Source organism: Colias philodice, chromosome 11 (genome assembly GCF_061535455.1).
Source record: "Colias philodice isolate Cphi_HAF_F1 chromosome 11, ilColPhil1 Martin Lab GWU primary, whole genome shotgun sequence".
In the NCBI taxonomy this organism is placed as follows: domain Eukaryota; kingdom Metazoa; phylum Arthropoda; class Insecta; order Lepidoptera; family Pieridae; genus Colias; species Colias philodice.
In genome coordinates, this window is record NC_143096.1 from 5,976,511 (window position 1) to 5,989,886 (window position 13,376).

General features: G+C 32.2%; 2 protein-coding genes and 1 long non-coding RNA gene across 3 annotated transcripts in view; 2 read left to right on the forward strand and 1 right to left on the reverse strand.

Moving 5' to 3' along the window:
* The window catches only part of LOC149484606 (uncharacterized), a 172,417-nt gene that overhangs the window by 82,707 nt on the left and 76,334 nt on the right, over positions 1-13,376 (forward strand). The window lies entirely within an intron of this gene.
* On the forward strand, positions 533-5,399 carry LOC149484612 (uncharacterized). Its single transcript, XM_089700772.1, has 6 exons — positions 533-1,570; positions 2,164-2,389; positions 2,767-2,896; positions 3,251-3,346; positions 3,927-4,062; positions 5,224-5,399. The coding sequence occupies exons 1-6, from the start codon at positions 533-535 to the stop codon at positions 5,344-5,346; spliced, it is 1,749 nt and encodes a 582-aa protein (XP_089556898.1). The 3' UTR covers positions 5,347-5,399.
* LOC149484613 (vitamin K-dependent protein C) overlaps positions 5,637-13,376 on the reverse strand; it is a 30,365-nt gene continuing 22,625 nt past the window's right edge. Inside the window, exons 12-13 of the mRNA XM_089700813.1 lie at positions 8,083-8,241; positions 5,637-6,902 (exon numbers count right to left, since the gene is read on the reverse strand). Coding sequence (XP_089556939.1) covers positions 6,783-6,902; positions 8,083-8,241 — 279 coding nt within the window. The 3' untranslated portion in view covers positions 5,637-6,782. The remainder of the gene's footprint in view (positions 6,903-8,082; positions 8,242-13,376) is intronic.

Below are 13,376 nucleotides of genomic sequence, written 5' to 3' on the forward strand. Positions count from 1 at the left end.
TAGAATTTTCAAATATTTCACATAAAATAAAACGAAATCCAATATTTTGACAAAGACATAGACTAACTTTTTTTTACAGATAGGTATCCTTTTTTTGTTTTGTGCTAGTATTCAGTTTTTCGACATTTACCTACCAGATAAATTGTTCTCATATTATAATTGATGAATAAAATTTACGTTATAATTTAAGCATTATTTTAACTATATAGGTACCTATCCAAAGTATATAGGTAATATTAATTCAACATAACAATCTCTACAAGATCTCTACCTTTGATTACATTCATCCTACGCGTATTTGCTGCGTATATAGAGTACAGATCAAGTACAGATTATGCAAATATGAAAGACACTGTCAAATTTTTGTGCATAATAATGTGCAAGTGTGCAATCATATAACGTGAAATCTGCAGTAATATGTTGATATATTTTTTTACATTTGAGATTTTTAAGTAAATTCATAATGATTACTCACAGAAACGTTATATTTATTATTATAATTTCTGTTCTAATTTTAAACATAGCCTGTTCTATGCCTAGCATTTCTGAAAAACGTAAGGAGAACAAAGTTAGAAATAGCACGAGTTTTGATCAAACATTAAGCGCTCCAAGAGTAACTCCAGGCAAGAAATGGCAAGTAAGCCGATTGACTCATAAACGATACGAAATTGTCAACTTGCTGTGGAGAAAAACAAAGATATTTGGTGATGTTCAAAGTGTAACACCTAATCCTAATATAAAGAGTGTTCCTAAAAGGAAGAGAGACCACGGTTATTCAACCACACAAGAAACGCAAAAACTAAACTATGCGTTACCTTATCTAAGACGATCATCCTCAACACCGAGTTTTATAGAATTTCAATATTTAGATCTTAGTAACGACGAGAAGAATTATAATTCAATAAACGAAAGCGATAATAATGTTAAGTATAATGAAAATCAAGTAGTAGTAAATTCTCCATTTTTTGTATTTCAACTTCAATATGAAACATGCAAGTCTACACAAACTCCACCTTTACAAGTGAATAATACTTTTAGAAATTTATTCCTCGCTTATTTAACCTCTCCAAGGAATATACAAAATGTAGAAGATAATACAGCAAACAACATTGACATAGAAACTTGTCCGTTAACAACTTTGCCGTCTAATACTATGAATAGTTCAGACGATTCTGTGGAAGGCTATAATAATAACAATGAAAATGTTACAAAGGCTACAACAATATACGACAAAATAAAGTTCTTTGAAATATATGACAGTGATACACCACAAATATCACACGCACAAAACCTTGATTATGATGAAAAAGCATTGTTCGAAGACGTCGAAGTTAAGACGAGTATGCAATCAAATTACAATAAAACACGATTTGTGAAAAAGCATATCGATAAAGTTATTTCAGCTGAATACAGAAACGAATTTTACAAGCAATCCTCTAAAGAGTTATTTCCAGAAGCGGCAAAAGCTACAATAAAATCACTTGTCGATAACGAGTACTCCTACATAAGCCGACAAGCTGCGTGGTCCGACTTTCCTTTTGTTGCTGTCTATGTTTACGAACCTTTGCAGGTATTTTTTAGATTTCATATAAATATAGGCTTATGGTTTATTCGACCTACTCAAGGTCAAAAAAATTTAGGTTTAATTTATGTTCACAACATTAAATTTATGTATAAAAGGCAAAACTGCTATTTTACATATAAGTTTAAAATTGAAATTTTTAGCTTTTATGTCCGTTTACTTCAAAAGTCTTAAAATAAAGACAAAAATTATTTAGGTTCATTTACACTACCTAATTGAAAATAATGTGTTTGTACATAAAACTTCTATAGACTTTGAAGTAAGTTGCATAACTAGCCCATTTTATTTAGTCCATTCAAAACGAGAGCGCAATTTCACATTAGTCTGTGTAATAAGCTCTTGAATCTTTTATGAAATGTTTAAGCGTTTCAAATCACACATTTCATAAAAGATTTAAAATTAAAATACGACTGATGTTATGAATGCAAAGCACCATATTTTCTGAAATTAAAAGGTATTTAGTACAAATTAGGGGCAGGTATTCTTGGGCAAATGCAAAGCGACCGTAAAGGACAACTAATTATTTTTCTGACTTTGTATAATGCTTTTTGTTTCCATTATGTAATTAACCTTCTATTTAGGTGCGTTGCGATGCGGCAGCAATAAGTCCACATTGGCTGTTGGCAGCCGCCTCATGTTTGTCTCGACGAAACAGAGATACATATTACGTAGATGGCCAGTCAGCGTATGTGGCTTACTGCACTGACAACTGGAGAAATCCTGAGAGGATATCTTACGTTAAACGGAGCTTTATTCATCCAAGATTTGATGATAGAGATTTCGCAAGACGCCACCTCTACAATATCGGTATTTGGTATAGATTGAAGTTGAAGTCTATACTGTAGTAATATTTCGATCTACATATAATATATTTTAGTATTAATTACATATTATTATAATTTCCATTGAAATGTAGTTTTGTAGTGATGATATTAATAAACTGTTAGGTAATGTTATAAAAACTCGAGAAATGGTTTACAAAAAAAGATTGTCAGGCTTTATTTCTAAATCCATACAATTTTATGAATATTTTTAACTATTTCAAAATCCTATAATATCCTATCTGATTTGTATAAATCGTAATAATTATGCTTATTTGTTCTTTTGCATCAAACACAACTCTAAAAATATAAAAAGCAACAGCCAAACAAATGGATGAAATTAACTTTTATATGTTACACCAGGTGTTTTGCAAATAGTCAATTCCATGGCTGAAACGTGCAATGGGTGGGCTCCGGTATCGCTGATATCCCATCAATTTGATGCAAATCCTGCTGGCTCGGTGGGTGTAGCACTTGGCTGGGGATTAGACAGGTAAAAAATAAATCTAAACGGTATTTTTTTACGTACTATTCTATTTACTTTCTACTTCATGCATTGATTGATTAATGGCAGCTACCTATATCATGTACCTATTGGGTATTTTTTGACAAACAAAGTGATTTCTATTTCCTGAATACATGCTCCTATCTTATTAACGTTAAATCGTTCTTGTTCTCGATATGTTATTTCATATTCCATTATGAACCATTTAACCATTGTGTCGAAACCCTAAATAGCATTAGGTACTTAATACTAGGCTCATGGGATCATTGTATATGTAATTATAATATAAGCTTATCTAACTACTCTTGTTACTACATGTTTGATGTAACTAACTAATCGCAGATATGATGCCAGCCAGCCTATCAACGTTAAACATCCCCTAATGATGTACGAAAATTTAGTGCATTCGGAAACCTGTCCTGGTTATAATGATATCAGGTATTATTGTACATAATGTAATTATTTTAATTGAGGTTTTAAAAGAAATACAATTACATATCCAAATTTTGATCCTGTATTATGTGTGTATTTAAGTGAACTGTTACTTTTACAATATTAATTTACAATGATGTTATTTTGATGATATACTTTGAAAATGTTTATAAAATGCTATTGTTGCAAAACAATTAATATACCCAATGTATGAAAAATTTAACAGCATCACTGTACAATAATATTATGACATACAAGAAGAAAGAAATGTCTGAAAATAATATACACAGACGCAAAAGCACTGCAATCAAAATACAACATCTTATACTAAATCTAGGCATAAGATGAGAACTGACCCGTGAAATAAAAATATAAAGTGTCTTTCATCTCCAACATTCATTAAAATAAATTAATCATTAGTTTAGTCATGCCTATCAAAATAATTTCTGTTAAACAGGATTCTATTTAACACGCTGTGGAAACCATTATTTTAATATGTATTAACCTTTTTATAGATTTCACCCTTCGTAATCATGAGCTTTTTCAACTTATTCAGAAACATATTATTTCGTCCATTTTATTTCAGTCAAATGAAGAATTCCAAAAATAAAGTTAACGACCTGTATTGTCTATCATTACCCAATTACTCCGGGGAAAATGATGATAAAGTTCACGGCGCATTGCTGCTGATTGGCGGAAAACTAATTGCACTATATTTACAGGTATGGTACAAACGTTTTGGCCCTCTTCACAATGGGCGGCGTTGGGCGAATAGAGTACCTACCTAATCACAAAAGTGTAGAGGGCCTAAATGCCTATAAGCGGCCGTCATTGTAGACGTTTATTCATAATCGCCGTATTGGCCACAAACATAGACGATCATTTGTTGGGCCAACGCTGCCCACTATGAAGAGAGCCCATAATGTTTGATGCTCGAATGTTTGATTCTACTCCGATGTTTAATAAATACTTGTAGTTGTAAAATAAACATTCACCGCTCTGGCGTTGCAGCGATCGTTTTGATTGTTTGTTGTAACAGATGTAAAAATATCAGACTTTTTGGCTAACATAAACGTTTTGCCCTTGATATTTCATTTTCTAGAAAATTATAATGATTGAATTTAAGTAGTAGAAATTTATGTTTATTTGGATATTAATGAAAACAATTTTTCTCCTAATAAAAATCTGTTTTTTGGTCTGTGTTCCAAACTTTCCTTACTACAAACATAAAGAGACATTATAATGAATGTGTCTTTTGCACTCTTTAATAACTTCTCAACTTTTCTTATTAAAATATTACTGAGCAAATGCATTCATTTCAATGACTTCGTTATACGTCTGTTGAAGTACTTCAGCCCAGTGAAGGAAAATATGAAGTTATCCTAGCTAATTTAACGGACTGTGTAATACCTATGCTCTCGACACGCTCTGTTTTATAGGCTTAATGTGCGTACGAAATACATAGGTATTATTACATAGTCCTTGAATACATTCTGACAAAATATTGTTTACATTTTTAGGCGTAATGTCACGAGATAGTTAATAAAAGTACAAATTAGGTTGAAACTATAACTATTTCACATTACATATTACAGTATTTACACTGCCGATTAATTTACACATTGAATGTTAAATAAGTGAATTAAATTTTATCCCAGAAATTCCACGGGATCGGGAATGGTGCGGTTTAGTTTAAATACGCGAGCGAAGCATTTTAAATAAATAATTAACTTTCATAAACTCAGCACCAAACAATTCTGTCATAATTTAGCATTTCACACTATGCATTTTCATTGTGCATGCTTCAAGGCAATGAATTTTATTTACATAATTAATTTACTCGAGATTTATCCAAAGCATTGTTTCGCGTCTTTTCTGTAAAGGAGGAGCGGCGTCCCTCGGGAGAGCAATCAGCGTTGTACACTGGAGTGTGGCGTCACATTCCGTGGTTAGTGGATACAGCGAGGGAACCCGAGGAATTTGTTACGTTTTCTTTAGAATTCTAATAGAAAATTGTAAACAATGAAGCTCTTTTTGCAATTTACTTCAAGTCCACTGTGTAGTGTGAGTTGTGAGGATTGTTTATTAGGTAGTATAATATTTTAAATTGTTGGTTAAAATTTCTTAAAATTTAGTTAGTTATATTGTATAGATTGCGTCATAAAATTGTTGTGCGAGTCGATGCATTTATATTATGTAGTGTTTGATTTTATTGTGATCTATTTTAATTATTTATGAAATATATTTTAAAATAAAAAGTTGAAAAAAAAAACTGCATTTTTATTTTATACCTTATCTTTATTAGGCTTAGTTTTGACAAAATAAACAAATGGAATCAGTTCGGAGTTTTACAAACTTCGTAATTTTCTTTTTTATTAAATAAATTTTCAGCCAAAGATATTCGTATAAAAGCAAAAGATATTTGTATAAATTAGGTTAATTATTAACGAGTGATCGAATAAATAATATCTCGCTGCCAAAGAAAAAATCTTGGAATGTGGGCAACATTATAATGCAATAAAAATAATTAGAGAGTCTATCCTTACTATCTCTCCTAGTTACAAACTTAGAAGCATACAGAATATATTAAATAGCACAATATATATGACTATATACATAAAAGCAATAATAAATTGTCTGCTTGTAGTAAACAAAGCAAGTTAATAAAATACTCTAAACATCTAAAGTATGTGTGAAACCAACTGAGGTCCAAATCTTCTTAAAAGCTCGAGTTACGAATTTAAATTTCCAAGAAGGCGATATCATCACTACATAGTATAAAACAAAGTCACTTTCTCTGTCCCTAATGTATGCTTAAATCTTTAAATGTTTAAACGGTTTTGATGCGGTTTTTTAATAGATAAGAGTGATTCAAGAGGAAGGTTTTACTATATAATTTACTAGCGGTCCACCCCGGCTTCGCCCGTGGTACATATCTCGCAATAAAAGGTAGCCTATGTACTTTCTCAGGGTCTAAAGATTATCTGTGCCAAATTTCATCAAAATCGGTCCAGTAGTTTATGCGTGAAAACCATACATACATACATACATACATACAAACCTTTCCTCTTTATAATATTAGTATAGATTATGTTTTAGACAAAGCGGGCGAAGCCGCGGGCGGAAAGCTAGTATTTTGATAAAATACATAAATTCCATGATATCTCCTACCCATTTAAAAATAGCCGATATTAGGATGGATTTTCGTGAAATTTTAATAACCTAATAACCAATTATACGATAATTATTGTTATCATAGCCTCGAATTCTAACTACATAGAAGTTTAATCTATCTATTTAGTGTAGTAACATTGTATGTAAATCGACTATCTAATTGTTCGCATTTAACTGGACCATTATGTTTTACATAATAGTGAATGCATGCTGAAATATTTCTCATAAAGCAAGACTGAGTCTGCCTCAAAAATATTGAAAATTATCGTTAATCATCAAAGTATTTGTTGCTCATAATAGCTCGCATCCACGGAACGTAGCCTGCTGTTCTGGTGTAGATGCCATATTTGCCACGCTTGCCACACCCATCGCCAAAACTGGTTATTCCCTAGAAGAAAACATAAACATGAAACTGCTAATATGAATAACATAAACCTTATAATAAAATAATTAATTATAATAGAAGAAAAGATAAAGCGTCTCGCGATATTAAATTAATAATTGAGGATTGAGAGAGAGCCGTGTACAGTTATTTTATCTCAGCTTATTACGTGTTTAATTAAAATCGAAGTCGAAGTCAAAGTGCTGGTCACGGACTAAAAGAAATATTTGATTAAAACAGCTTAGAGGAGGGTTTTTATAAAGAAAATTGTGTTTTGTATAAAAAGCTTTTTATTTTATTAGTATTCTATTGTCAATAAATAATTTTTATTTTATTTTTTAATTTGAAAATTAATTTAATACAAAAATAGAGATAATAATTTTATGTTGGCATACAATAATATAAGGTCGAGTAATTTAATATTAACAATCCATAAAATTCGCGCATAAATTTTCAGCCAATTTGGTAAGCAATGCTACGGAGTATTTCATTTCCTCAAAAAGTCACCCGAAAGTACAACCATCATTAAATAAATAATATTATGGCTCTGTTGAGTTCGATAAGAGGGAAATGTTTACTTGGAATGTGTACTTTTTAGCATTAGGCTCGCTTTTCAGGTTTACCCATTTTCATATAAAATAAATCGTATAATCTTCTCATAAGATTCTTAAACTTACAACTCCTCCCTTTGCACTCAGTAATAAATTTGAGAGCTTAGTATGTTGCCGTCTAAAGTTGCCTGGAATTTTGGACCTTAGCAATGCGAGTGAGACAGGCGTTTATATTTAACTAGGTATTTCGATGCATACCAAGCCACACAGAAGCTGTTACATAAATTATTACACTCGTATAAGGCCACAAATGTAAACGGCGTATGGTTAAAAACCCTAAGCTTTAACAGATTATTATGTATTCATGATATTGTGGCTTTAAAAGCGTAATGAATTTTTATTTGTGTAGCTTTTATATCGTCATCATTTGTTTGTTCGAATCATTGAACAAAGCATCAATCAATGAACCAGCTCATGATGATATGCCCGGAACTGTTCAGGCAAGTGTACTGAATATACTCATAAAAATACTTACAATACTCAACCCTGTATTGATTTCAAAACAGTCGTATCATATTTTCTACAACTTACGTTACATTTAATAAAAATTTCGTCATATTAAACTAAACACCAACCTGTAAATAATACCGCATGGATCGATCTCTACACAGTAGAGGGCCTCCTGAGTCGCCTGCGCACGAGTCGCGGCGACCGCGCCCGGCGCACACCATGTTGTCTGTTATAGCGTATTGCCAGTATGAACGACGACACACGCCTTGCTGAATTGTAGATACCTGTGATAAAAAAATTATTATATAAGTATGGCTTAAAAAAATCTATTGTAACATATTTTATAACTAAAAGGAAAATATAACATAATGTGCAATTGTAATAGAAATATTTGTAACTAGCCGCATGCCTATTTCCCGGGTCCGAGTTAAAAAAATTGTCTAGATAATATGTCGGCTTTCGTTAGTGAAGAATATATAAAATGTAGACAGATACAGAAATATAAAAAACCAACAAAATCTTATGAAAACCAATCAATAAACCTCAATCAAATTTAGGCCCTTCTATGAAACTCAAGCGCTTATCAATAATAATGGAAAATATTTAGAAGCTCTACAACTTCAAGCTCTTTTGTCACTGTTTATAAGAATTTCATGTAATACTTTTAATGGATTTTTGAACTTACTTTTATCATAATTCAAAGCATAATGACTCTCTAGGGTACTATAGAAATCCTCTTATTATTCTTTAACTTATATCTCGCAAAATACAACTTGGGATATTTAAATCGTCCTACTTCAACGACGCACATTACCATATGTTATATTACAGGATTACAAACATTCTTCAAGATTATTTTGTGGTATACTTTTATTTTCACCAGCGCTATTTGTATTTCTAAGCGAAGCAATTACGTACTTTCGTTTTGAGTGCTACTACATAATTTATGATTCATTTTACGTACATATTGAAAAAATTTCTTTCATTTTTGGGGTTCCCACAATATTGATCGATTAACACCAAGAGAAATCATCATAATGTAATGTGACATTTCCTTTCTTCGGAAAACGTTCAATGTATATCACATCAATTACATTTAACCATAAGGAAGGAAAGGACAACAAATAAAAATAGTAACGATTCGTCACTTTACCCAACTATATAATAAGGGCATATGGGACCTGATTGTAAATAATAAAAGACGTATAAGAATAAGACCGAGGAATAAGACGTGTATCATAGAAACAGAATTTGATGTTTCCATAAAAAGCTTAACAACCAATATAAAATTTGCTTTACACATGTTATTAAATTATTAGAATACAACACTGATAAAAGCACTCTAAAACGACCTCTCGCTTAAGCAAGTGATCGTAAGATAAGTCATGTTTTCTTATTAACAAAAAATATAAACGAATTAGATTTTATTATAAAACAATATTAAATTTAAAAATGTTTTAACATTTTCTAACATTTTAGTCATGAAATAATTCAAATAAAATTCAGCAATAAGTAAATAAGTAGGTAATCAAAGGCATTGATTGCCACACCATTATTAGATATAGTATGTATACCCTTCTAGTTTTCATAGAGGCACAGAAAGCATTTATCATTCTCGGCACGTTACCCTAATTTAGGATACCAAGCACTAGCATCAAGCATGAGTTGAATATATACCCAAATTGTCATTAGTCGGCGTTCGCACCCTATGAGTGGTACCTATAAGACTTCTTTTAAAGACTCGTCTAGACATTTTTGAAGTTTGACTGAAAAGCAATTCGGAATACTCGCATAAAACTCAAGAAATCGAAACACAGCACGGTTACGTGTACAATATCAATAAATCTGTAGCAGTCACTCGACGTTTCCCAAGCTTCAACAATGACGCTAAATCGCGCCTAAGTAGATTAGGTACTCGCGTGTGCATAGCCCATCTGCACCACAAACAACAACATAGTACCTACACTCTGCTAGCGGATTACTTTATTCATATATTAATCCTCTCGTTTACATGTTTTGCGACACATTATAAGCTAAATATTATAAAGAAGAAGCTTCGTGTAACTTGTAAATATAAAATGTTTTATAGAAACCGCCTACCGCTTTGCTCTCGCTTCATTTATTATCCGAATTTGTCGAAATCCGTTAAGTCTCCAAATTGTATTACATCGTAGACAACTTAAGTCTACACTTTTGGGTATTCTCTGCAGTTTACGTTTGTATTGATTTCGATTGTTTGTATATTTTAAATTTGTTTAAAATGACTGACTGACTTTAAAAGGTGAAGTTAATATAATTCTAACAGCAATGAAGTAAAGATATTCTAGAGAAATTCCTTTCTTTTTCTTTTCCTTTTTTTCGTTTACAAACGGGGTAAAGAGAACACCAAAATAAATAATCTACTATTGTTATACTACTTGTTCAGTGCTTTACCGAACCCTGAGGATATTATTATGATATAAAGACCACTTTTGTGACTCATCACTGTCATGCTTGTTTGGACCTTTTTGCATTTTTGTTTTAGATTTACAATACCCATTAAATATTAATAAAAAAGTGTGTTGGTCTCACCTCATTAATATTAACAAAATATATATTACATGGGCCATGTTTACTTGAGTTATAAATTACTAGAGGTCCGCCCCGGCTTCGCCCGTTGTACATATTTCGCAATAAAAGGTAGCCTATGTCCTTTCTCGGGTATCAAAATATCTCCATACCAAATTACATGCAAATTGGTTCAGTAGTTCAGGCGTGATTGAGTAACAGACAGACAGACAGAGTTACTTTCGCATTTATAATATTAGTATGGATACATGCATATGTCGTGGCCATATCGTAGATTTGCTCATTTCATGATATGATCGATCATTTCACGAAATGGTCGCATTTCATGAAATGGCCAACATAGTTTGATCAGATCGTTAAATCGTCAACGTTTTACGATTTGGCCATCCACATTTGGCCAGATCGTATAAAATATAAAGAGTCCATAAAATATTAAAAAAAAATCAGAATATTCTAAAAACTTGTTTAATGTCATTTAAGTTAGTGCCGCGGCAGCGGCCGGCGAATGCCAGAAGCGAATCGTTTTTGCAATAAAAAACAGTTAGGTTAGGTTAGGTTAGACTTTGATAAACAACGCACGAGCCGAGCGAGCAAAGCGAGCGTGCCGCGGCAGCGGCCGGCAAGTGCCAGAAGCGGATCGCTTTTTAAAAAACAATTATAATACTATAGTAGGATATATAAATATATATCCTAAAAGAAAAAATGCGTCTTAAATTTTTTTATTTAACACGTTCACTGCGGCATGTCCAGTATCGGGCCATCAGCGACTACACCACAGTGCGGCGCCCAAAATCGCAGTTTTCACCGTGGTGCGGCGAGGTTTTTTATATGTTAATCAATGATTAGAAAAGAGACAAATATATTTTTGTGATCACAGTTTGAAGTAGGACTCAATTTCGTTTAAAAATCGTATGGCAAAATATTTATTTATTTATTTATTTATTTAGAATTTCCAACAAAGGATACAGATTACATTTGTTACATCTAATTATTTAAGTACATGGTCTTCTGCACCTTTAATTATAGGAAATTACAGCGTTCAAAATATTTATTACAATTACAATTCGTCAATTTATTAAAAAATATTAGTTAAAAAAAATTAAAGAAACTTAATAACATTGATTATATACCACGAAAAGTATTACAATAAATTACAAATAAATTACAAATTTAAAATTACAATTATATTCGTCAAATTATTAAAAATATTATATAATCAAAATTTAATGAGCACTTAATTATACATACATAATAAATAATTATTAAAAAAAAATTACAAATTTTACTCAATTATAATTATATGTATTAAAATTTATCATTACAAAAAAAATATACAGTTCGGTTACAGTTAATAAAGAAAAAATAGAAACTTTTGTCATTGGCTAAATTGCAGGATTAACGATTTAAAACGTGTGAGAGATTGACTGAAGATGTCTATGTCTTGAGAGATACCAGTGTGCTTGTTGTACTCATGGGTGAGTCTGACTATTGGTGAGTTTTTACCAAGGTTTGTCCGATAAGAGGGGGCACTAAAAAGGCAACGAGGTTGACGAGGAACTCTAGATGGTACATTAATGTTAAATCTGGTTAGTAACGCTGGACAATCGAAACCATTATTAAACACTTTATACAAAAACAGAAGATCAGCTATAGTGCGACGCGATTCAAGAGATCTCATATTGAAATATTTAAGTCTGTCTTCGTAGCGAGACACTGATTTCATGATACCAGCTCGGTAAGCCAGCTGGCGAACAAGTCTCCTTTGAATTCCTTCGATTCTTTTTCTGTGAGTCTGGTAAAAGGGATTCCAGACGGTACTGCAATATTCCAAACGGCTACGTACGAAGCTATTATAGAGTAATAGCGTGGTAGACCAGTTCTTAAATTCTTTTGAGCTGCGCAAAATAAAGCCAAGTGAGCGGTACGCAGATGCAATTATGAAATCGTAATGCTCTGTAAAACGTAACTGAGAATCTAAGTTTACTCCTAAGTCACGAATCGTTGAGAGTTCTTTTAAAAAATTACTATTAATATGATATTTAGATATGATTTTATGACGGGTTCGAGAAAAAGATATTTGATAGCATTTACCGCAGTTTAGGTACATTCTATTGGTTTCGCACCAGTCAGTCAGCCTGTTTAGGTCAGTTTGCAATAAATCAGAGTCAGTAGGATTATTTATTTGGCGAATCAATTTTAAATCGTCAGCAAATAAAAAAGGGGTACTATGTTTGAAAATTCCAGGTAAATCGTTTATAAAAATGTTGAAAAATAATGGGCCGAGCGTCGAACCTTGAGGAACTCCTGATGTGGCTGAAAAATATTCAGACTGAGCACCATCTAGGACCACCGACGATTTTCTATCCCTCAAATAAGATGAACACCAATTCAAGAGGTTTCCAGTGATGCCTGAATGTTTGAGCTTGTCAGTCAGTATACTGTGGCTGACCTTATCAAAGGCCTTAGAAAAGTCAGTATAGATGGCGTCAATCTGATGACCACGGTCCACAATTTCTGACACATCAGTTATAAAGGCCACCAAGTTAGTGTTCGTGGATCTTTTATTAACAAAACCATGCTGATGGATAGATAGAGTATTTTTGACAGTAGCATATAAACGGCTGTATATAAGGGATTCGAAGACTTTAGACATAGTAGAGAGTATAGAAATAGGGCGATAATTGGAAATCAAATCCCGTTTACCATTTTTATGAATAGGTACTATCCGTGCCAGTTTCCATTTAGTTGGAAAAACTCCTAGTTGTAAAGAAACATTATATATAAGTGACAGTGGAAACGATAAAGCTCGAGCGCAAGAAGACAAGAAAATAGGTGGTATATTATCTGGCCC

Excerpts from the sequence above, each read along its gene's own strand:
- LOC149484612 (XM_089700772.1), top strand. The coding sequence starts at position 533 with ATGCCTAGCATTTCTGAAAAACGTAAGGAGAACAAAGTTAGAAATAGC. Across the intron at positions 1,571-2,163 it reads ATGTTTACGAACCTTTGCAG|GTGCGTTGCGATGCGGCAGC; the intron begins GTATTTTTTAGA and ends CCTTCTATTTAG. Across the intron at positions 2,897-3,250 it reads CTTGGCTGGGGATTAGACAG|ATATGATGCCAGCCAGCCTA; the intron begins GTAAAAAATAAA and ends AACTAATCGCAG.